At 22.3% G+C, this 26,315-nt stretch overlaps 8 protein-coding genes across 8 annotated transcripts; 4 read left to right on the top strand and 4 right to left on the bottom strand.

Moving 5' to 3' along the window:
• Window positions 1–110: 110 nt before the first annotated feature.
• On the top strand, window positions 111–2,531 carry PY17X_1418900 (conserved protein, unknown function; the record flags this gene model as incomplete). Its single annotated transcript, XM_724487.2, has 1 exon — window positions 111–2,531. One exon carries the CDS (start codon window positions 111–113, stop codon window positions 2,529–2,531), a length of 2,421 nt encoding a protein of 806 aa, XP_729580.2.
• A 527-nt stretch (window positions 2,532–3,058) lies between these two features.
• PY17X_1418800 (conserved Plasmodium protein, unknown function) lies at window positions 3,059–4,786 on the bottom strand (the record flags this gene model as incomplete). Its single annotated transcript, XM_724488.2, has 1 exon — window positions 3,059–4,786. One exon carries the CDS (start codon window positions 4,784–4,786, stop codon window positions 3,059–3,061), a length of 1,728 nt encoding a protein of 575 aa, XP_729581.2.
• Window positions 4,787–5,072: 286 nt separating this feature from the next.
• PY17X_1418700 (conserved Plasmodium protein, unknown function) lies at window positions 5,073–6,859 on the bottom strand (the record flags this gene model as incomplete). Its single annotated transcript, XM_022957486.1, has 8 exons — window positions 5,073–5,120; window positions 5,378–5,484; window positions 5,659–5,723; window positions 5,841–5,938; window positions 6,067–6,180; window positions 6,314–6,460; window positions 6,573–6,638; window positions 6,818–6,859. The coding sequence occupies 8 exons, from the start codon at window positions 6,857–6,859 to the stop codon at window positions 5,073–5,075; spliced, it is 687 nt and encodes a 228-aa protein (XP_022812871.1).
• A 1,897-nt stretch (window positions 6,860–8,756) lies between these two features.
• On the top strand, window positions 8,757–12,575 carry PY17X_1418600 (uncharacterized protein; the record flags this gene model as incomplete). Its single annotated transcript, XM_724489.1, has 2 exons — window positions 8,757–12,044; window positions 12,180–12,575. 2 exons carry the CDS (start codon window positions 8,757–8,759, stop codon window positions 12,573–12,575), a joined length of 3,684 nt encoding a protein of 1,227 aa, XP_729582.1.
• Window positions 12,576–13,419: 844 nt separating this feature from the next.
• PY17X_1418500 (conserved Plasmodium protein, unknown function) lies at window positions 13,420–17,949 on the bottom strand (the record flags this gene model as incomplete). Its single annotated transcript, XM_724717.2, has 1 exon — window positions 13,420–17,949. The coding sequence occupies one exon, from the start codon at window positions 17,947–17,949 to the stop codon at window positions 13,420–13,422; it is 4,530 nt and encodes a 1,509-aa protein (XP_729810.2).
• Window positions 17,950–19,907: 1,958 nt separating this feature from the next.
• On the bottom strand, window positions 19,908–21,125 carry PY17X_1418400 (glycerol-3-phosphate 1-O-acyltransferase; the record flags this gene model as incomplete). The annotated part of the gene is made up of 1 exon (XM_022957485.1): window positions 19,908–21,125. One exon carries the CDS (start codon window positions 21,123–21,125, stop codon window positions 19,908–19,910), a length of 1,218 nt encoding a protein of 405 aa, XP_022812870.1.
• A 1,434-nt stretch (window positions 21,126–22,559) lies between these two features.
• Window positions 22,560–23,135, top strand: PY17X_1418300 (ferredoxin, putative; the record flags this gene model as incomplete). The annotated part of the gene is made up of 1 exon (XM_718911.1): window positions 22,560–23,135. The coding sequence occupies one exon, from the start codon at window positions 22,560–22,562 to the stop codon at window positions 23,133–23,135; it is 576 nt and encodes a 191-aa protein (XP_724004.1).
• Window positions 23,136–25,238: 2,103 nt separating this feature from the next.
• On the top strand, window positions 25,239–25,811 carry PY17X_1418200 (conserved protein, unknown function; the record flags this gene model as incomplete). The annotated part of the gene is made up of 1 exon (XM_022957484.1): window positions 25,239–25,811. One exon carries the CDS (start codon window positions 25,239–25,241, stop codon window positions 25,809–25,811), a length of 573 nt encoding a protein of 190 aa, XP_022812869.1.
• Window positions 25,812–26,315: the final 504 nt, after the last annotated feature.

Below are 26,315 nucleotides of genomic sequence, written 5' to 3'. Positions count from 1 at the left end.
AACAAAAAATAATTCAAAAATATTTTTTGTGGTTGTTTCCATTAGTGAATATAGAATGTGTGTAATGCATAGTTACATATAAAAATAATAATTGCGGAATATAAAACAAGATGAAAAATACATCGTTTGGCTTTTTACCAAATAAAGTAGTCATGTCGAGAAAACCTATTGATATTTATCCTAACATATCAGATAGTGATAAATTAAATAATGTAAATACAAATGAATATTCATATAAAATGGTACCCCATGCTTATAAAAGAACAATAAGTTCATTTCCAATGTTTGATGACAATAATCTAGTTTATAATCCTAACATAGTTAATATAAAACAGATGAGGCCCCCACATAATAATAGCAATTTTCATTATCCTTTAGTATACGGACAAAAAAAAAATAATTGTTTAAATTCTTGTTCATGCATGAAGAAAAGTAATTCAAACATTTGTAATAAAATAAATGACGAACATAATAAAAATAATGAACAAAAACATATAAATGATTTTATTCCTATATTATTTAATAACAAAAAAATATTAGTATCCAATGTTTTTGATAATGCTCATAATAAAGATCCTGTGTCTAACTTAGAAGCTAGCAATTCAAATTATAATTTTAAACATAATTTATTTACACATCCTGGAGGATATGTTTCTATTGATCATAAAAATCGAAGTAGAAGTAGCAATGATAGTGCACCTCATGATAATAAAAATAATAATAATGATGGAAAAAATAATTATGGGAACATTATGTATGGAAAAGGTGGCAATATAATAAACCCCCCAAATATAGGAATTTTTAAAAAAAAAATAATAAAAGATAAAGCCCATGAACCACCTAAAAGCCCTCAAATAAACGATTTAATTAATCAAAAAGATTTAGAAATTAAAGATCTTGAAATAAAAATCGAAAAAGAAAAATTAGAACATGAAATAAAAGACACAGTATTAGATAACAATAAATTAAAAGAAAAATTGTTAGATCAAAAAATAAAATATGAAGAAACTTTAAAACATTTGAAAAAAGTAGAAAGTGAAAAAAGAACATTAAAATCAAATTTAAATGTTAGAGATAAAGTTTTAGAAAAATTAGAAAAAGAAATAGGATCCGTTGATAATGAAAATGAGTTGTTACTTAAGATAAAAGAAAATTCAAATTTGAGTGATATACACAAAGTTTTTAAATTGCTTCATGATAAAGAAAATGGTGAAAAAAATCATAATATTAAAAGCATTAGCTATGCTGATGATACAACTAAGAATATTATCAATGATATGGAAAATGATCGAAATAGTAAAAAAAATGAGAGTAGTAAAGGAGATAAAAAAATGGAAGAATTTCGATGGTATAAAACAATTAGCACATTTGATGGTGCTGATACTGAAAACTATGATATAGATATGAATGATAAAAAAGAAGAAATAAACGAAAAAAATGATCCCATAAAAAATGATACGAACTTTCTAAAAGCAACAATTATAAAAATGGACAAAGAAATACATAAATTGAAAGAAGAAAATAAAAATGTAAATTTTAAATATCAAAACACTTTTGAAGCATTAACTGAGTTAAGAAAAGATACATTAGAATATATGGAGTCAATTGTTTCTCGTGATATGAGAATAGGATATATGGAAAGTATGCTTCAAAAATGTGAAAAAGATTTAGAAAAATTAAAGGATAATTTTAAAAAAGAAGAAACAAATAATAGAGAAAAAATTGCAAAATTAAAATCCGAAATTAAAATATTAGAAAATCAATCTTCACATCTTCGACATATGATCCAAGAAAAGGATTCAGAAATAGTTTTATTAAAAAACGAAATTGTTCGTAATGATATTTTACTCAAACAATATGAAGAAAGAAATAAAGAGCTTCAAAGTGAATTAAGATTAATGTGTAATAATTTAGAAAATGTTATTGATGCTTCAAATAAAAAAGATATATTTATGGATCAATTAGAAAGACAAATAAGAGAAAATGAAATACATAGACAAAATGCTTATTTAAAAGAAGTTGCAAAAAATAGAAAAATACATGCTAATATGAAATTTAAAGAAATTTTATTTGATAAATCTACAAAAACACAAGTCGACGAATTTAGAAATTTAAAAAAAGAATTATATCTAAATAAAATACAAATTGAAAAAGCAAAAGAAGCTTTTGGAATGCTCAAAATATCTTCAAACCGCGAATCTATGCCAAGAAAGAAAAAAGTCGTAAAGAAGAAAAATACTCGAAGCCTTTCCGAAAATAGTTCAGGAAAATACACAGAAAATAGCTCTGGGAAATATACAGAAGGTAGCACTGAAAACATTACAGAAAATTGTCATGAAAACGGGACAGAGAATAATCCATCTGATTACAAAATAAATTCCACAAAAAAAAATAATAAAAATGATAAATTGGGGTTGAAGACACCAACAGATTCTGTATCAAACCACAAATTATCTAATTCAGTAGCTAAAAAAAATACAAAAAAAATGACAAAAAAATTAATAAATGTGGAAGAGGAAACGTTAGTATAGTGAAAAAAAATACATTCCATATAAATATATATGCATGATTGCATTTAAGAAATGGAAAAATATTTCGAAAAATCAAGAGTGAAGAACAAATAAAAAGACCTAAATATAGTATATATATATATTCAACCCGATGGCATGTGCACGTGTATGATGCGATATCTACGCAAGCATTTGCAATTATATTCAGTAGTACAAAATTATTTTCTTTCATTCCAATTTTGATAGGTATGGATGTTAGCTAAAATATATATTACTTAGTATTTTTCATGTAATTAATTATAATTGTTTTTCCCCATTTTTTTAATCATATAAAACTATTTTAATGTTTTTGTTAACACATATAATAGTGATCATCGAAAGTTTGAAATATTAAATTAAAAGAAAATAAAAAAAATAAAAAAAATAAAAAAAACAAAAAATATATATATATGAGTAAAGTTATTACATAATATGCATACTTGCATATGGGTATAAATTTATGTTATCAGGATCATAGTGAAATGAATTTCATTAATGATTTATAGAGTTTAGTTCCAAAATGGTACATTTTTATCGGGTACACATTTCCATTCTTCTTCTAAAATTTGTTTTGTTTTTTTCTTTATCCATCTTGGTTTCCAATCTTGACTTAACCAAAGCCATTTTCCTGATTTTCCTCTTTTCATCATTGGTCTTCCACCTTTAATTGCACGTGTATGTGGAAATTTAACGACTTTAAATATTTTATCAGTAAATGAAAATTGTAATTTGCTTAAAAATGTTATAACACTGGAATTATATGCACCTAAATATAAGATCAAATTTTCAATAAGTATTTTTGATTTTTTTGTATCTATATTTTTTAGAGGAAAAGTTAATTTATATGATTCTAAAGCACAATCCATAGAATTATCATGTTGCTTTATATCTAAATATTTTATAGCTAATATTCTATATATCCTACTTAAATAAATTATTTTTATATTATCTATTTCTTTATTTTTTTTGATTTTATTTGTATTATTAACTATATGATTTTCTTTGTGTATAATATTAGGATCATTTATAAGTGTGTTGGTTTTATTTTTATCGATATTTTCTGATAATAATTCTTCAATATTTTTAATTTTTTTTAAATGTAAATTTTTAAAATTATCTAAAGACATAATTGGTTCATTAAAATTAATTAACTTTAAATCATTTCTTATACTATCCAGGTCATTATTATTTTCTAAATTTTTTTTTAATTCAATAAGTTTTTCAATCGATAAAAAATTTCCAATGTCGTTTCCAGGGGTATCATTAATGTTACTATTTTCAAATAAACACAAAAATGCTCTTGTTGCTATTTTACTATAATGCTCATTTATGCTTATGTATGAAATGTGATTATTAAATATTTCATTTAATAATAATTTAATATTATCAAGATTTTTTATCTTTTGATTTATTAACATTTCTAATTTTTTAAATGTAACATAACTAGAACATTTATACTTTATGTGCATATTGTTTAATATATCATCTTTGGTTATTGTATTTCCTTCATAAGTCATTTTATTATGATCATTTAAAATTATATTATTATTAGCATCATTTTTTTCATTTGAAACATTTTCAATTTCGAAAGGGATAGTTTCTTTATTTATATCATTGGGTATTGATTTCGATTTGTAATTTTGTAGCTGTTCTGAACTGGCCTCCTCTTTTAAGAGTTCATCTTCTCTAAGTAGAAAGTCATTTATATTGTAAACATAATTTAAGGGGGTAAAATAACTATGATATCTTTGTAATATTTCTTTTAATTCATTTTTATTATTTAATTCATTTCCTGATATTTCACAAACCAGTTTATTTTTATGTCGTAATTGTATTAATGGAATTGACTTTATGTGAAAATTTTGAACTAATATATTATTATTATTTATATTTAATTTAAAAAAAGGCAATTTCTTATTTTTATTAATATTTATTTGGTCTATAATATCTTGTTCTTGAAAAACATCCATTAACTTATTAAAAAAATTTAAAGACACATATGAATAATCAGCATATGCATATAGTAAAATACTTTTCTCTTTTTTTATTATGGTATTATAATTGTAATCATTTATTTCTATGCATTCAAAAAGGTTGTTATTGGAATTTTTGTAACGTGGTATGAAATTGTTGAAATGACGTTTTTTTTTTAAAAATAAAAAAGAATATCCTTCATTATTGATATTTTTTAAATACAAAGAGGGAACACATTTATTTAGATATTTATATGTCTTCATATTTATATATATTTACATTTATGTTTATTCAGGGATATGTTTGTGTGCGTATGTTTTTTTTAAACATGTTCTCAATGTAACACATTACATTTATTCCTTTCCATAATTTTTGTTATTCCCTTTTATATTATTTTACCCATTTTAGTTGTGTAAAACATTTATGAAAGAAACAAAACACCAAATTAATGATTACTATTTTATTATTACACTAATTAAATATCATAAATTATGGTATATTTTTACAAACTATCCTCAGTGAATATTTCTGCTTTTTTATATAATTTCTCTATCTCGTTAATGATATATTCATTTTTTCCTCCAACTTTTTAGCTAGCTAAAATAAATAAAAAAAAAAAAATTATATCAAATATAGTAAAATATCTTTACTATTTAATAATAATGTGATTATTTATAATTTTTTAAATGAAGAATATATAAATATAAAATTCTCCGAAATTACAAGCATGAAAAAAATAAAGAGAAATAAAATGGTAATAATAGTTGCACATATAATAGAATCATGTCAAACGCCAAAAAAACAAAATATTAATAATGGAAAATGTAGAACGCATTAATTAGCTTGAATTTTACCGTATCGATGTAAAAACATATATTCATAATTTTGTTATTCATCACACTTTGGTCACAGTATTGATTTTCATTTTCTTCGTTAATATCGATTTTTAGATTGTTCAGCTCTAATAAAAATGAGTGTATGTATTATCGTTTTAAAAGTATTATAAGAATTTGTACATTTTACATAAAAATAATAACACAATTTCCTGTATTTCAAAAAAATGCGATAGCAAATTGTGCATATTTTGGTCTACACATATAAATATATAATATAATATTTGCATTGAATATATTACCTTGAATAATGAAGTTTTGAAACTCATATATATTTTTATCCTTTTCATTATAATTTTCCAATAATCTAGGCATAAAAATGTAAATAATGCCTTTATTATATCTTTATATATAGTTTGAAAGAATTATATAGATATTAGCATTACTACAATGTATTATATTTATAAAAGAAACATAAGTATACCTTGATATATTTTTTTTGTATTTATTCTTTATTAAATTTATGATATTTATTTTTTCCTTCAATTCTGATTCTAAGTACATTTTATCCTTTTCTATATCCTAAAATATAAAAAAGATGATTTTCCTTTGTATGACATATTATTTATACACCCTCTTAATATCATGAGAGTATGTATTTTATTGTCATTGTATTAATTTTTTTTGTTATATTTGTTATTTAATAGTACTTCTATATTTTTCCTTAAGTTTATATTTTCAGAAATGAGAATCTCTGTCTCTTGTAATTCTGTGTTCCTGATTTTGATCATCCTTCTATATGTTTTGCAAACATTCGATATGTCCTTTATACGAAAAAAAATATGTAAATATTGTGTATATAGACAATAATATGTAGGGCTTGATGTAGATATGACATATTAAAAATTTCTTTTGTACTTAGACAATATACATTATTTTTATGGTTATTTTTTTTACTACTATTTTTTCATTAAGTTTAGAAATATGTTCTTTTAAATCTTTATTTTCCTTTTTTATTTCAAACAAATTATCTTTGAGCTTTTCCTTTTCCTCGGTTATTTCATTTATTTTACTTTCCTTTTCAATATATGCAGATTCTAAATTCTAATTATGACATAAAAATTGTTATACATGTCATATGTAAACAATGTTTTCAAACCATAATATAAAAAATGTTAATACATTATTATTTTCCTCAATTTTTTTGTGAATATACCTCTATTTTTTTTTGAAGAGCTTCGGTTTCTTTCTTAAGGACAGTTTTTTCATAATTAGATTTATTCTTTTAGTATACATGGAAAAAATATGAAAACGAATGTTAAGAACAAAATATATATGCTTAAGAATGGCTATATTAGCGTATATTATTAATATACACACAAAACTTATATATAAATATCCTATATTATATATGTGCATAATATACACTTAAATATAGACCAATTTGCATTGATGGTTAACCAGAAGATTTTTATATTTTTCTTCTAATATTAAATATTCCATTTTAGCATAAACTTATTGGTTGCATTTGTTTGTGTTGTATCAGGTATATAAATACATATCTACAAAGAAACAAAAAATACATATATATATATTACTGTGTGCCTTAGTATTGTTTATTTGCAGCTTTATTTTATATTTAATGGCTTTTAAATAGAGGAATATGCACATTCATAAGGTACAGTGGGATATATTTAAAAAAAAATAATATTAAGAAAGTGATACTCATTTGTGTTATATATATATACATGTGATTTTTCCTTCATTATTTTTTCTACTATAAGTTATTGTGTTATGCATTATATATATGCATGGAGAAAACGTCTATAAATTTTCTTTGAATTGGTAAATTGTTAATAACACTAAGGAAAAAAAATATTATAATGATTTCTATTTTTCAAAGTTTATATATTTTACTTATAAAATAATATGTTTTGAAAAATATAAAAATTGGTATATGGTTTATTCCTTAAAATATTACACGAACAACTAAATGATAAAATGCATACATTCATATATACAAAGGACTGTATAAAAAAACATTGAGAACAGACTTTTGTCGCAAAATATGTTAATACCATTTGTTTACAAAAGTTATAATAAATATGTTTATAGTCAGTCGATACTCAGACACCTTAATTTTTTTTTTTAATTATTCGAATAGACATTAAGAGGAATAATAATATCAATGTTGTATATATATATATATATATATATATATTTTTTTTTGGGAATGTTCAAGATACAAAATAGGAGACTCTTTTTCTATCTAATTATTAAATGGTCTGTTGTATATATTATTTGTCGCTTTTACATATCATTTGCCTATAGCTATATTTTTACACACGGGTATTATATATATTTATTTTTTTTTTTGAATTATTATGCCTTTTTATTTAAGAATACATATTGATACAAAATTATCATATATTCTGTTATATAAAAAAAAAATATAATATATATATTTTTTAATATTTTGATTCAAATTAAAAAAAAATATATATATATTTTTATGTTAATATATTCCAAATTATTTTTCTCAAAGTAGTCTTACAATGCATATTACTTTCATTTTGATTTAAGCTACAAATGATTGTTTTGTGTTAAATATTTTTAGCTGCATAATATATATATATAATAAAAAATTTTCATTTAAAAATATTTTTAAGCTTGATATCTCTATAATTACTTTATTAATTTGTGATAAATAAGAGACATGATAATGTTTTTTTTACGTATTTTATCTTTTTTATTATTTTTTTGTCTTTGTGCATAATTTATATTTTAAGAATTCAATACGTAAAAACATTACATATATTATTTGTTCATATGGATACATATAATAATATATTTGCCGGAAAATTAAATTGATAAATTATATATTTAAAAAATTAATAAGAAAAATAATAGATACAAAACAATGAAAGTTGGGGAAAAATAAGCTATTAAATGTGTATATATGATTGGTAATACATATACACACACCTTATATATGTACTTAAATATAAAATTTGTTACGATACCATTCTGTTTGTAAATTTATTGGCTCGAGAAACACAAAATATATTGTTTGTTTGTCTATCTGTCAATTATTTTATCGTTAAAGAATAACACAAAAAACATTTTGATATTTTTTTTCTCCCCAGTGAGCTATTGAAATTTAAAAATATCATACTTAGTTATAAAATTTATGAAAATAAATACCAAGTTCTGAATGTTTTAAGGGGGATTCATAATGTGATTATTCCAATGTGTAATTGGGTGAAATATATAATATAATGTATATAAAAAATAATTTAATCATAGTGTGTATAAAAAAGAGAGAGAAAAGATACAATTCAAGGATATAATACGAAAAGTTGCTAAATTTACTTATAATTAAAATAGGAAATACAAGAAAATGCATATTGAAGAGATAATTTTGGATGGCTTTAAAAGCTATCCAACAAAAACGGTAATTGGGCCTTTCCATCCACAGTTTAATGCAATAACAGGCTTAAATGGTAGTGGTAAATCAAATGTGTTAGATGCAATTTGTTTCGTTATGGGAATAAATAATTTGAATTTAATTCGAGTTAACAGATTAGATGAACTTATATATAAGCAAGGTCAGGCAGGAATAACCAAAGGAAGTGTTACAATAAAATTTAACAATGAAGAAAAACCAAGCCCATTACAAGAACCATATAGGGATATGAAAACAATTACTATTACAAGACAGATAATGTTAGGGGGGAGAAATAGATATTTATTAAATAGTCATAATGCTAAACCAAAAGATATTAGTGATTTTTTTCAATCATTAAAATTAAATATTAATAATCCTCATTTTTTAATTATGCAAGGTAAAATAACAAAAGTTATAAATATGAAACCAATAGAACTTCTTGGTTTAATAGAAGAATCGAGTGGAACGAAACTTTATGAAGTTAAAAGAACAAATGCGATAAAATTGATGGTAAAAAAAGATCAGAAATTAGAGGAAATAAATAAAGTGTTAGTAGAAGAAATTGAGCCAACTTTAATAAAATTAAAAAAAGAAAAAGAAGAATATAATAAATTTATAAGTAATAACGAAGAAATTGAAAAGTATGAAAAGTTAGATATATCTTATAAATATTATGTAGCTAAAAATATAATGATAAAAAACCAAGAAAAAATTGAAGAATGCACAAATGAACAAAATGATATAGAAAGTAATATAAACAGTATAAATTATGAGATCGAAAAATATAAAAATGATAAAGACAAATTGGTTGATGAAACTGCCATTGCAAATGAACCCATAAAATTACTTATAAAGGAAAAAGAAGAATTGGAGAAAAAAATATCAAACTTAAAATCAGAGATTAAAATTGAAACTAAAGAAAAGGAAAAAGAGAAAAAAAAAAGGGAAGATATTAAAAAAGAGATAAAATTTATAGAAAAAAAATTAAATGATTACGAAAAAAATGATGAAAAAAATAATAAAACATTGAGAGATTACGAAATCTTAAGAAATAAAATACAAACTTTAAGAGATGAATTGAATGAAAAACAAAGGACAATTAATTGCTTACTTAGTGGTGGTATTAGTAATGATAATACTGAGGGGAATAATAATGGAAATCAATATAATGGGTCTTTTAGAGATCAATTAAAAAATTATAAAACAGATCTAAGTAAAACTGAGACAAAAATAAATAACTTGTTACAAAATAGTAAACATTTAGAAAAGGAAATAATTTCATTAAAAAATCAAAGGAAAAAATATGAAAAGGAATTTAACGAAATAAATAAAGAAAAAATTGCAGAAGAAAAAAAAAAAGAAGCAGCAGAAAAACAATTAGAAAAAATTAATTCACAGCATAACAATTTTGAAGATATGGAAAATTTACAAAAAGACAAATATAATTTACGTAATGAATTAGATAAATTGAATCAAGAAATTCAAATTTTTAAAAATTTAATTAATAATGTTAAAATTGATTTTAAAATACCAAATAATATGAAAGAATCAGATGTCTATGGTCAAATATATAAATTAATTAAAATAAAAAAGGATTATGAAAATACTTCACTAGCTATTCATTTAATATTAGGAGGTAAATTATCCTATATTTTAGTACAAAATAAAGAAAACAGCAAAAAATTGTTCGAATATAATAACTTTTCACAAAGCAATAGACGGGTTACATTATTACCATTAAAAGATTGTATTATTGGTCGAGATTTAAATGAAAAATCTGTTGAAGAATGCAGAAAAGAATTAGGTCTTGATGCAAAGGATAAAAAAGATGTAATTTATTTCTTAGATATAATGGATTATGATAAGAAATTTGAAAAACTTGTAAAATATTTATTTAATGGAACTATTATATGTTCAAATGTTGAATTGTGCAAAAAAATTACTTACAATTCTAATAAAAAATGTTCTTATCCAACTATTACATTGGAAGGTGATAAATTCGATACTTCTGGGAGTATGTCTGGGGGTTCAAATAAAAATATAAATTTATTTTTACAACATTATGAAAAATATCAAAATATAAAAAAGAATTATCTTTCAAAAGAAGAAGAGATAAAAAAAATAAACAGCAAATTAATCGCTTTTGAAAAAGGAGAAGAAGAAAAAAGGAAAATAAATAAAGATATTCAAATTATATCTAACAACTTAAGTAATATAGAAAATAGAATTGAAACAAGTAAATATGGATGTTTAAGCAAAAAAATAGACAATGCCAAAGATGAAATTGAAAAAGGAAGAGAGGAATTAAAAACATTGTATGATGATCAAAAAAGATTAAATGAAATTATACGGAAACTTGAAAAAGATATAACAGATTATGAAAATAATAAAGATAAAAAAGAAGAAGATTTAAAAGATAGCGTTAAAAAATTAAAAAATAAAATTAAACAATTAGAAACAGAGGAAAATAAAAAAAAAGAACAAGTAGATGATTTATTAATGCAAATCGAAAATTTTAAAAAACAAGTTGAAAAAGAAAGAAATGATTTAATTATTGCAGATGCTACAATAACTGATATTGAAAATAAAATAGTGGATATACAGAAAAATATAGATATAGAAAATGAAAATTTAAAAGAACTCGAAAATAGAATTGTTCAACTACAAATAAGTTTTGGTTCATACGAAAATGAAATTAAACAAGTTATTAAAAAAATAGAAGATTTAGAAAAAAAAAAAACAAACTATACGTTAGACCTAAAAAAATTAGACAATAAATTAATAGATATAAAAAAAGATTTTAAATCAGCAAATGATACTGTCAATTATTTGAATAAAACTCATGTATGGATAGAATCATATGAATCATTATTTAATAAAAAATATACATCTTATGATTTTGAAAATTTTAAACATGATGCTATACAAAAAAAAATTCAAGCATTACAAAATGAGCAAAACAAACTATCCATTAATATCAACAGAAAAGCAGTTCAAATGTATGAACAAGTTCAAGTAGATTATAAAGATTTAATAACCAAAAAATCTCAAGTTGAGGAAGATAAAAAAAAAATACAAGAAGTCATAGCAGATCTTGATGTAAAGAAAAGTGAAAGTTTGCTAACCATGTATCAACAAATTAATGAATATTTTCAGGCAATATTTTCAACACTTCTTCCAAATTCTCAAGCAAAGCTAAGTATTATCGATGGTGACTTGGCCAACGGACTGGAAATGAAAGTAAGAAATTCATATATGAATGATCATTTAATTTGCATTCTATTTTTGTACTTCCCATTTCGTTTTATATGACTAGATATTTTTTCAATATTTTATATACAAACATATTTTTTTCTTGTTTTGGTTTCTTTTTAGATCGCCTTTAACAACAACTGGAAAGATTCTTTAACAGAATTGAGTGGAGGTCAAAGAAGTCTTTTAGCTTTATCATTAATTCTTGCAATATTAAAAGTGAGAACGGTTCCAATGTATATTTTAGATGAAATTGATGCAGCATTGGATTTAAATCATACTCAAAATATTGGAGATATGATAAGAACACAATTTCCAAATTCACAGTTCATTATTGTTTCATTAAAAGAAGGCATGTTTTCTCATGCAGATGTTTTATTTAAGATGAGATTTATTGATGGTATTTCAACTGTCAATAGACATTCATTAGATATTAGACAGTGTACAAACAAAAAAGAAATCAGTGATGTAAAAAAAAGAAGAGTTACAATTCACGAAAGAGAACCTGAAGATGATTAATCAATAAATATCCACTAATGGAAAATTACTTTTAAAATATATCTTGTATAATGTATATCTATACATTTACACACTTGTATTTCCAATTTTGAATAAATAATTTTAATGTGTGAATCTGGTTTCATTGTAATGTGTACAGATTCTAATTAAGTTTGAGATTCATTTATATATGTTATTTTTTGACTACATTATTAATATTACGAAAAAAAGAAAATAATAAAAATGAATAAGTTAAGCATAATTTTTTCAAAGTGATGATATTATTTTATTTTTTTTCTTTGTGACAATTTAATATGAATGGATTTATCCATTCATCCTTGCATATGCTGATTTGTGCTTAATACACATGCATATACATAATGATCGACCCTTGTTTTATTTTTTTAATTTTTACCTGTGGAATATTTTCAAGGGAAAGGAGTAAAACTGCATGTTTTGAGAAATTATAATTTTTAAATATTATGGTTTACACTAAATTGATATAGAAGAGTTTCAAAAATAGGTATGTTTAATTCAAATAAAAACAATACGAAATTTGAAATAATTAAAAAGAGAAGGTATACAAATATATTAGAAAATTTGTCAAATGATAAAGTTCACAAAATTATTACTAAAAAAATAAAGCGAAAAATATAAAAACAAAGAGATTTGTTTGATTCATGACAATTCATGAACCATATAACTACTATGGTTTTTACTTTATTCTTTATCTTCAGTTTTTTTTCTCATATTTTTGTTTCCTTTTTTATAATTGCATATATTCTGTGAAATGTCTTATAGGACAAGCCAAAGGTATATGTATGGAGATCCCAGTTTTTGCTTGTTTTCATTCACGATTCTTCGATTAATAGCTGCCTAACACGATTTTAGAAATAATATGAATTATTTCATCGGTTATCATTTTTTTCATTATATCGGCTATAGATTGCAAATGGAAATAAGTTGATATTCGATGCCTTACATTATTTTGATCATAATAAAATTTATCATCATATTTATTAGTAAATACTATAATATTACTTTCTAAATCTACGGCTAGATATTTTTTATTTTTTAAATTAAATATATGAACATATAAATGATTTATTTCTTTATTATATTTCATACATTTTTCTATTACAAAATGAGAATCTAAAAATTTTTCAATTTTATCATTTTTAGAATGAGTAACAATTAATTTGTCATTTGATATGCAAAAATAGCTTCCTTTTATATTACTGTTTTTATCTAACAATAATTTGTTTATATTTCCTTTTGGTAATGTTCCTTTATATTGAAATGTTACTAAGCTGGTTTGATTTTTTTCGAATTTATTAGACATTTTAATAAATTGATTCTCTTTTTTTAAATCGTCATAATTAGTTTGTTTAAAATTGGTATTAAACTTGCGAGGATAATTTTTTTCTTCTACTTTGATAAAATTGTGATTCTCTATTTCTACAGAATCGTTAGGGTATTTATTAAGAATATCATCATTGTAATAATTATTATTATTACTATTATTATCTATTTTGGTTTGTTCATTCATTGTTTTTTCATCAGAATTAATATTAAAACTATTAGTATTGCTCAGATTGCTAGTAGATTGTATTTTTATTTTATTTGAATTTTCTGAAACATAGTTATTTATACTTGATATATTACTATCCATTAAGTATTCGTCTATGTTTGTAGAATTGCTTAACATATCTTGTTCTTCATTTTTATTTTGTGCGCTCGTTTTTTTTTCGATCAGATTATTACTTGATTCTATTTCTATAATTTGGGGGAAATCTTTTTCTTCTCCTTTATTGTTTTTTTCATTTTGGGATGAATCATTACTTTTATCATATATGTACTCACTATTAGGAGATAATTGTGATTCTTCACTTTTTAAATTGATATCAAATTCTCCATTTATTTTTTTTTCAAAAGTATTATGTCTATTGTCTTGGTCATCCAATTTTTCATTTTTAAAAATTGTGTTATTGTTACGCGAACTATGTAATTTATTAACATTTTTTATGTAATTCCTTGAAAGGGTCTTTGAAGAATTACTAACATCTCTATCTTTCACATTAATGTTATCTTTTATGTCTGAATAATCTTTATTTTTCGTTTGATTAGATGTTTGTTCATGCTTTTCGTTATACCAATTATATATGTCATTGAAATATCCATACACATAATTCCAAACTGAGCTATTACTTTGATCATCCTTTAATTTATTAATATCATTTTCATTAATATAATAATTATAACTATATTCACTATTTATTACATTCATATTAAAAAATCCAATATTTTTTCCTATTATAACTTTATCATATTCATCAATAAAATGTGGTTCTACATCTAAAAACATATCATCCATACATGCAACATTAATACTATAAATTTTTACTTCCTCGTTGAGTATTTGATTTAAAATTTGGATTTCTTTAACTTTATTTATTACATTTCCATTTGTTACGATTTTATTAGCAATATATTTGAGCAATGTGTAAAATTGTGTTGAAAAAATATTCTGCTCATTATTATAATCTTTGCTTTTTGCCATATTTTTGTTTAAGGAGTTTTCAAAAAACATTTTGCAAATGTATTCTGCACATGTGTCAATTTTCGCTTCTTCAATTCTTTTCTCTTGATCCCATATAGTATCCTCGTAAATCGATAGAAGTTCATCTATACCCTCATCCTGAATAAATATTTCCACAAAACTTTTTAATAAATTATTCATAAATGAATGATCATATATATCATAATTTGTTCGATAATTTGTGTTGTCACCCAAAATTATCGCATCCTCCTTTTCCTTTATGTTATGTTCATTTGTCAAAAATTCAATATACAACTTTTGAAAGAAACTAAAATGAGGTTGTTTCGTATAATTGGGATCATGTAATTTTAATAATTCATTTTCTATATATGAATTAGCAACACTCTGATTTTTTGCAATAGAATATATTTTATCTTCACCGTTTAATTTAAACCGTGAATAATTGTATGAATAATAAGATGTATTAAAATCAGAAACATTATACTTATTATTTTTGTTTTCATTTATTTTATTATACATTTTTTGATCATAAAATGAAATAGAATTATTTTTTAACCTAATCATATTCAACTTGAAATTGTCTGTATTTAAGGAATCAGGTGCTTTTATATTTTTTTCAATTTTTCCTGGATAATTCGCTTTCCAATGGATATTCTCTAAATCGGTTACTTTGCTATCATTTTCGATTAAATTGTATTGGCCATTATTATTTTCACTAACATTTTTAATACCTTTGTTAATGTCTACTGCTTGATTATTTTTGTCGTCGTGGGGGTATTCTTTTGTTTCTTGTAAAGCTAACTTCATTTGTTGTTCCGAAATGTATAACATTAAAATATATTTTTCCTCTGTATTTAAATTACTTGTATTTAGACCAATTTTTTTAAAATCAATATTATATATATCAAAGTTTTCTAGTTTAACATTTTCGATATTCGTAATATTATTATTATTATGTAATAGTTTTTTTTTTATAATTTTTATTTTTTTTTTAATATCTATCTTTTCATTTTCATCATCAGTGCTTTGCGTAGTACAAGAATCGCATGAACTTTCTCCTTCAAGGTTTTCATAAAAGCTTATGTCTTTAAATGATTTTGCTCTTTGGGGTGTATTATCATAATTCAAGGTAGGAACAACAGATGATACTTCTTTTCCATTACTATTATGATTTGGAATATTTAATGTCATACTCTTTTTAAATAATTTTGATATATTGTTTTTAATTTTTTCGCGATTTGTTATATTATCACTTTCAGATTTTTTCATATTCAATGGATTATTTCTGTCTAATATGAAAAGACCATCTTTATAATCTTCCCGAGCCCACATTATTTTATTTTGATTATTTACATTTAATAATTTATCATTTATATTTGTTTTTAAAGTGCTAAAACTAGTTGACATTTCTTTATTTAGCCAAAAAGACTCTAACTCATTTTCTTTTGTTTCATCTATTTCAGAGTCATCATATATTTTTATATTCATTAAATCTTCTGACATTTTAGAATTATTATTTTTTGAATTTTTTTCATTCAAAATTTTATTATTAATAAGAGTATCATCCTTAATCTGTTCATCTTTTATACCTGTTGTAAATATTTCCTCATTTACTTGTGTGCTATAATTTTGTATTACGATATTATCATTTAATGCATTTGTTTCATTAAAATTTTCCTCAGTGTAACAATTTAATTCATTTATTTTGCAATCCATCTCGTTCTTATTTTTTTCACTTATTTCCAATTCTTTAAAGGTAGTAAGACAATTGACGGAATACTGTTTTTGCAAATTGTTAACACTAGAATTATTCTCCTCATGATGCTCTAATTCCACAATAATATCTTTACTATTTTCGGAATGATAAAAGCTTGTATTTTTATGAATATCCGTATTTTTTGTTGAAGTGTTTATATTTTTTTTTTCTGCTTCTTCAATATCATTTTCAATGGTATGCACTTTTTTTTGAACTATGTCATCAGTGTCACTTTGCTGTATTACAATTCTTTGTATCATTATCTCTTCTTCAGAATTTTTCTTTTGTAATAAATTTACAATATGGTTAGTGGTATTATTATGAAAACTTGTTTTATTTTGTATCTTACGAATATTTAAATCGCTTTGTTTTTTTTGAGAATTCATAGATAATTTTTCAAATTTTGTTTTAATTTCAGTATTTTTTTTTCTTAAATCTAGTATACTTAATTCGCTGTTTATTTTACTTGATATATAATTTTCATTTAAATTTTCTTTTTTTTTTTTTTTTTTTCTAAAACTCGTATTTTTTCTCTCACCATTATTATTATATATTAATAAGTCATCAATCAAGTCGTCTTCATCGTGTGTTAATTTTTTTTTTAATAAATTAAAATTTTTATTATCACCAAAATTTGTTTTTTCTTCGGTATTTTTATTTTCTTTTATATTTATTAAATTCATCTCTGTATTTTGTTTATTATAATTAATACTTTCACTTATGCTTCTGTCTCCATTTTTAATTTTATTTTCCTCAATTTTTTCGTGATCATTTATGTTACCAAAAGTTTCCATATTTGGCTTATTCATGGAATTGCCTTTGTTGTCAATACAACTCTCATACTTATTTTTCTCCATATAGTCTGCCTCATTTTTATATCCTTCGGAATTATAATAGTCCAAAGGAAATTTATTATTTTTTATTTCTGGATGAATACTATTTTGAAAAATATTTGTTTGGTATGCATTATCTTCTTTATATTTTGCGTTTTCTTCGTTTTCTTCAGTTAACTGTGCTTTGTAATCATCTTCATATTTTTTGGATATACTGAAATTTTCATTTAAATTATCATTCATCATTATTTATTTTTTATTTTAGTCATTAAGAAATCCTTTGCAAAATATCTACTGCATATTAATTTTTCTGGAATCTTTCTTGAAATGTGTGTGTATATTATATTTGCTGTAACCCAAGTTGGGTATTTGATATTTCTTTATATATATATATAAAGCGAATAGACCTATAAATATATGAGTATAATGCAATGTTTCATGTAAATAGTGTAATTAAATCCATTTAGTATGTCTAGACAATTATTGTTACAATTCAGTTGATATATATGTGAATGTGGTGTGTGTATATATTTTCCAAATTAAAAGATAAAATTATTCCGAAAAAAATAATAATACGAAATATTGTGGTTAAAATTTGATCAATTAAATATAACGTTAATATCATTACAATATTAAGTTATTAACATGTAAAAAATAGTATTATATTAAAAAAATTATAAAACATCAGTATTTTAAAAATATATTACAAGGGCTGTACTCTATGCATACAATAAATGTCGCATTATGTAAAATCTATAATTAACTGTGTTTTAATAAAAAAAATAATTTATATATAAAATGAAATGCAATAATTATAAAAAATAAATGTTGGTTATTTTTACATAATTTTCGTCTATAAAATACGGTGTTACAACAAAAAAATTTAATTAAATCACAAACAAATCTTACACCGATATAATACAAAGACAGCTTTTTGTTAATTTATATTTTTTAACTGAATTTAATTAGAGTTGTATTTCACTCTCCTTTTTTTCTTTGAGGTAGCTCGTTTACAAATTATTTGTAGCAAACAATATCAATACGTGTAAAGAGAAAAAATAGCATAAACAAATTTATAGGAAGTTAATGTAAATATATATTCATGTAAATAAAAAAGACGTTTAAAAATAATGAAAAAAATATAGCTATTTATTTGTTGTAAAAAATATAATTTATCACAATATACAAAAAGGGGTAATATTATATTTACTTTTTCAAATAAATGTTATTATTTGATTAGACAATTTTTTTAATTTGTTTTAATAGTAATTAAAAAAAAAAATTAAATTAAAAAGGTGTATATTCACTGATTTTTGGATGTTGTTTTCGATTTTAATGAATTTAAAATATTTAATTGGCTAACCAAAAAAAAAAATTCTTAACATATATATATTGTATGCATTAATAGTTATTTTTTTTAAATAATATAAGAACATAACATAATAACAAATTAAACCATAAAAAAATAAAGAAAAGAACAACTTTTAATATATTTTCCAATTTTCTTTAAATGAGTATGAAATAAAAGTTGAATGCTTTGTACAACCTTATCAGTAACATTTTTAAAAAAAACTCAATTTTGTTCTTAAAAAAAAAAATTTAATTGAAGCACCAATTTTTATATATGTATATATTACAACATGCATAAATAACATTTTTATTAAATATTCTCTTGTAGAACAATTTTTATGTTGAGAATAGACATACAAATATTTTATTGTTTTATTTACACATACATAATTATTTTGCACAATTATGATCATTAATATAAAGACATACACGATAGGACAAATACATATATATTGATAAACTTGTTATCCTGTTGTAAGGTTTATTCATTTATATATTATATTATTTTTTTATTATATTATTTAATATTTTTTTATTATGTTATTTATTATTTTTTTATTATGTTATTTATTATTTTTTTTATTATTTTATAATTGTCTTGTTTTTTCATTGTAAAAAAAAATTATTTAATAAACACAATAAAATAAAAAAGAGATAAACCAACCATGGCTTTTTTAAAACAGCGGTAAAACAATTTTATTTAAGCCAAAAATGGTGATATATATAAATATATGTATACTCATGTAAAGATATTTTAAAAATTGTGTGATTATTTTTTGTTGTAGCACATTTCCCTTCATAAAAAATGAAAAAAATTAATAAATGTGATAAATGCAATTACATTGATAAAATAGTTATATCTTCTTATATAGATCATTAACATAGTCATAAATTTTGTCTGTTATTTCATTTTCGCCCATTTGTGGATAAATATCAAAAATATCATCTCCTAAATTTAGTCCAATAGGAGAGTATGAGCATGATCTTTCTTTTTCAATTTCATCAACATCAATTGTATTTGGTGGTGGGCAAATATTATAGGTGTTTAAAGCCATTCCCACAAAATGAGTTTTTATATTTGACCTTTTTGCAAATATATTAAATGTTTTTATGATTTTAGGATCAAATGGGGAAATTTGAATTTCATTATCTTGGCTTTTCCTATCTCTCCCTCCACTTGGTGCCACCCATATAATATTTTTTCCTAAATTTAACATATTTTTTAAAGCGTTAAGTGATTTATGATTGAATAATATTTTTTCTTCTTTTAAATGAGGAGGATATTCAATATATTTTTTTGAATAAATACACAATATATTAGCAGAAACAGTAAACGGACGTGAAAGAGGATCGACTCTAATTTTATGACCACCAATGAATACCATATTTCTTGATATATTTTCAGCATTGTTAATATGGAAATAATATTTTATTATATTTGCATCAGCTTCAATATGATGATTACTAAATATAAATACATTGTGTCCTTGTTCTATCCAATTATTAATTTTTTTAATATTATCAGTTCCCAAAAATCGAGAATTTTTTTGGTCTATTAATGGTAACCAAAATTCTAATGACCACTCATATAAGCTTTCATCATATTTATTTACATTAGGAAAAGAATAATATCTATATTTTTTAAATGTTTCAATATATTTTAAAAATAATTTTAAAAATGTTTCGGGCGAACATGAATTATGCTTTTTAATTTCGTGATAATATTTTTCTACAAATCCCAAAAATGTTTGAATATGGCTTATATTGTCACTGTTTTCTTTCTTTAACAATTCTAATTCGTTACAAATTATTTCATATGCTTCATCGTATGTCTTTTTATTTAAAGAAACATTATTAAATATTTGATTATTTTTATCAGTTAAATATGAAGGATATTTATTGTTGTTATTATTTTTTTGTCTAAATGGAAATAAATGCTTATTATTTTGATACTCAGAAAAATAATAAGTTTTTACATAAAGAAGTGATTTATTTTTTATGTTTTCAACTATGGTTATTTTAAAAATCATGAAAAATAATAAGAATGATATTGATTTATGCAAATAACCCATCGTTTTTAGGAATCACAATATTAACAATGTTATAGGTCAAAATTTAAAGCACGATTCAAGATTATTACTTGTTAACATATATTTATATCGTTGTATAAATGTGTATCGACTAAAATAAACTAACACATACATGTATTATGTTGGAATAGATATATAATTCACTATTTGATTAAAACATAATGTAATAACGATTATTAATTTTTTTAATTGTATTTGCAAAATTTGTTTTTTTTCGATTAAATACATATTTATTTATTGTATGTATATATGTGTTGTATACCATTTTTTTTTCATTCTGTATAAAACAATATGATGTTTTCTCTTTTCATATATGTCGTTTACGCTTTAAATACCTATTATTATTGTTGTTGATCAAGAAGGTTTTCATTTTTTTTTTCATTTCTATCAATAGTTCAGCAGATAATTTTTTGCACACCCACTTTTCATTGTTGTATATACAAATACAGAAGATTAACAATTGTATATTATAGCCCTATTACAATTTTCTGTGAATTTTATATGCCCGTGCATATTAAGAGAGACACTTGTGTATATATTCATATTAACATATTTTATTTTTCACCTTTTCTAAGAATAATAAAATTTAAAAACATTATATAAAAATTATTAATTTTATTATTTACATATATTGATTGTAAAAAAAATAAAGTTTTTTTTTAATAGTATATTCAAAATTTATGTCATTAATAAAATTTTGAATAGAAAAGCAAAGAACCAAACAAAACAATAAATAACTGACATTCATTTTTTATAATAAAATGAAAAATAAATTATGTAGAACGTAACTATATTTTATATTTGTTTCCTTATATATAAATAATATTACTGAGCAGGATGAATATATGATTAAGCTATTAATGCATTCGTGGTGAAGCTTATAAAGAAAAAAACAAAATATACTAATGTATACATTACACGGTTATACATTTGTTTTTATGGATATTTTTACACATAAAAAGGGTTTTTTTTTCAAATTTATATCCTTTAAATTAGATTACTGAAAAATTATATATATTGAAACAAAATAGAGGAATCGAAAAAAATATGTATGCCATTTTTCCTTGGGAATTGTAGCTGTACTAAATAAAGAAGAGTGTTTAGTAGAAACCTTTATAATTGTAAAGGAAAATACTTAATAAATTTAAAAAGTGAATATTTAGTGATAAATTCAAAGATTACTGTACTAGTGAATAGTAACATACAACTAATGTGGCTATTTTGATAATATTTTTAAATGTTTAAAGATAAAACATAAAGTTAATCAATTTCATAGGTGCAAGGGAATATGTTTGAAAGGCGTTATAGTACAAACAACATATAAATATGTATGTGCTACCATATGTACATATAAGTTTCGTATATATACACACATATATAATAAATTGTTTATGCAAATAAGCCAGCTTAAAAATAATGAGAGTAGTACTATTTTTTTTATATTATATTTTTTTTTTTAAACAAAATAATACATACAAATTAAATAATAACCCTCCCCCTTTAAATTATATGTATGGTAATAAACTAATTATAAATATCCCGAGAAATCGAATATGTGCACGGCTTATAAATAATTTAGCTAATGGTAGTAAACATTCTGTTTTTCTTATGAACAGCAATAAATTTAATTTAGAAATTGGCTGTAACCACAATATCAATAAGAGAAGATATTCGGGGTCTCCTAATCCGGGTAAATTGTTTTATAATATAACATTAAGAACAAATGATGGAGAGAAAAAAATTGAATGTGAAGAAGATGAATATATATTAGACGCCAGTGAAAGGCAAAATGTCGAATTGCCTTATAGCTGCAGAGGTGGCAGTTGTTCTACATGTGCAGCAAAATTAATTGAAGGAGAAGTTGATAATGAAGAACAAAGCTATCTAGACGATGAGCAATTAAAACAAAAATATATTCTTCTATGTACATGTTATCCCAAATCAGATTGTGTCATTGAAACGCATAAAGAAGATGAACTTCATGATATGTAATATTTGATATATGTATATATTTGTTCATATGAAAGATTTGGGATATATGTCTAAGCAGGAAAAGGATAAGCTTTAAAAGTTATTCTGGATTTTTCGATCTAAATGAGATGGATAGCGCGAAGTTTTTTAATTTACTTTGACAAAGGAAAATATAAAATCCCAATTTGAAGATGGGGAGTATAAGTATCAAGGTTGTTTCCTCAAAAGGCTTGTAAAATACACTTTTTTTTTACAGTTTTGCATCATTATTTTGTTTATATTATATTGTTTTTTTATCGATTTTATTATATTTTTTTTTGTATGCGTTTACATGCTTTAAAATATTATACATTCACCTCTTAGACCTATATTGATACCAAAGATTAATAATTATATCAAAAGATGGATAAAAACTTTAATAAATATTCTTTAGGAATTGGTATATATGTGTATTCTTGAATATTATGTATGTTTGACAACGTATTTATATGTAATAACAAATAAAAGTAGATTATATAGGGACAACCTTCTCCAACCTCAAAAGGTATGGTGCACTTAAAGTGCATGTTATAATTCTAGTGTTTAAAAGATAAAAGGATAATAGAAAAAGCGAAATTGTGAAAGAAAATAATAGCAAGAAACAAATTTCCATTTTTGAAATTGTTTACTATATATATTTTGAATAATGTACACAGTGCTATTGGATATTATAAATTATTTACTCTGTTGGTAATTTTATTTTATTTTTTCGAAAATGAAAAAACAAACTAAATGTTTAAAACTATGTCATATATATGAATAATATACATTGGTATATATATAGTTAAGATTGAATAAAAAAACACAAACATTTGATAAATATCACAGCAACTTGGATAGACAGATATTTTAGTAAAATTATAACTGTCAGGGGGATAAAAAATACAAGGAATGAATAATAAATTATACAAAAGTATAAGTATAAAATAAAAACTTTATATAAATTACAATGTTTTTAAAGGTGAACATTTTTCCCCGTCTCACAAAAAAAAAAAAAAAAATGATTGCAATAAAAAGGGTTGTACAGTTTTATAATTAAAAAAATAGAAACATAATTTTATATAAAGATTTTCATTCTATTTTTTCATATTATAATTTTATTATTATTATTTTTTATTTAAGTTTAGTTTTTGTGATTTAACATTGTATAATTAGAAATATATTTACAAAATATTAAAATGTATGGGGATGCACATATGAATTTCGACGGTTAAATATAATACTATACATTGCATGTCTACGAAAACATTTTGTTGTTTTATTGTTATATGAATTATTCTCACGACTTTAAAGGCATTATTCGTTTTATTACATCTTCAACGAGTTTCTGTCAATACATAAATACCTAAACATTGAAGCAAACAAATAAGTATACATATATGTATACCTGTTTATGTTAATAAATTTAGCTAATACACGATTTTCCCCTTTAAAAAGAAGGCATTAATATCCCCAATTTACAAATATATTTTAGAAAATTTTACAAGGAAGAAAAAACAAGGGTATTTTTCCCTTCATATAACTTTTGTTATATATATTGAAAATGTTATATACAACGATAGTATTAGAATGATAACATCATATAATATTTTTCTTTTATTTTATTCATTTTTTATGTTCTACACGTTTAAAAAATATAGATTTGTTCTTGAAAATTTCCAGTAAAATAAATTATCATTATAAATATTTTATCGTTTTGCAAAATTGCCATTTTAATGTTTAGTGTTTAGTATTTCTATGCTTCAAGATTTTGTGTGCGTTAAGTTTTTATTTTTTAGTTTACATATTTTCTGTAGAATTTTTATTATATTGAGAATTTTCTTTACATTTTTAGATATATATATATATGCCTACATCTAATATACACTGTAACCAGGGGTGAATATTTTCATTTATATTCTTATGAAACGAATACAAAATATATAAAGTGAGATATAATATATAACTAGAAGAATACGGCAGCACTTAACTCAAGATATATATTTACGCAAATATTGATAAATTAGGAAATATAAATCTCCGAAGGGAAATAAACGTAGCGACATATACACACATGTCTACATGTAATATTTGCTAATTCAGAAAATGGGTTCATCAAAATGTTTATCGACAAGAGTAACTTCGTTTATTTTATATTTAATACCGTTGATATACTCAGCCCTAATTATATTATTTGGGACAGTTGAATATAAGCATAATAATCCATGCAATTTAGTATTTTTGTGTATGTTTTATGGAGTAGTAATTATTGTAATTTGTTTGGTTGGATGTTGGGGAGTTATAACAGAAAATGCTACTTCAATTAGATCGACACTAATATTATTAATTGTAAATAATATTATCATGTCTATGCTAATAACATTCTTGTTAATAGATACATTAAGATATCCGCATATTGCTATTATTCATAAAGCTTCAAAATTATTACAATTTGTAGTAGAAAAAAAAAAAATTGGATTAATTTTTTGCTCTGTAATTTATTCATTGATATTTTTTTCTTTTTGTTTTATGTGGAATGTTGGGGATTATTTGGCACAACTTGATGCAAATATGTGCTTAGACGATATAAAAAATTCCCATGATCGCATACAAAACAATAAAAAAAAATATTCTAAAAAGATTAGTAAAGATGAAAGCGAATTTTTGATAAAGGTATAACCATAAATCAGTATCATAATATAAAAGAGACTTAGGAATAAATAAGTTTAGTAAGAACACCAGTCTAAATATATATAAACACATATGAACTAATCAGGACCCTTTTAAGTACCCACAAATATAGTATTTTTAAAGTTTGAAAATACTTACCACACTAAAATGATATATTTATGTGGTGATTCGTAAAGTTTGACTTTATACACATTTTATTTTTATATATTTGATTGTCATTGATACTAAGATTTGATCAATTAATCAAATTATTTTATTTCGTCTTATAATATGTTTATATATTATTTTTTTTCTTTTTATTATATTTCCAATACAATTTTAAAGCATATGTATTTATTACTTGATATATATGCGACTTGATATTTTTGTACAATTTTCAAAGATTTTTACACTTAAAATTATATTTTAATTTGTTTCGCCATTTAAATACCACTTTTGTTTGCATATATATATGTATTATGAACATATGTATATATACCTATCAAATATAAT

The sequence above is a fragment of the Plasmodium yoelii genome, assembly GCF_900002385.2.
Source record: "Plasmodium yoelii strain 17X genome assembly, chromosome: 14".
In the NCBI taxonomy this organism is placed as follows: Eukaryota; Apicomplexa; class Aconoidasida; order Haemosporida; family Plasmodiidae; genus Plasmodium; species Plasmodium yoelii.
Note: the sequence above shows the minus strand (reverse complement) of the source record. Positions and strands in the feature narration are given on the sequence as shown.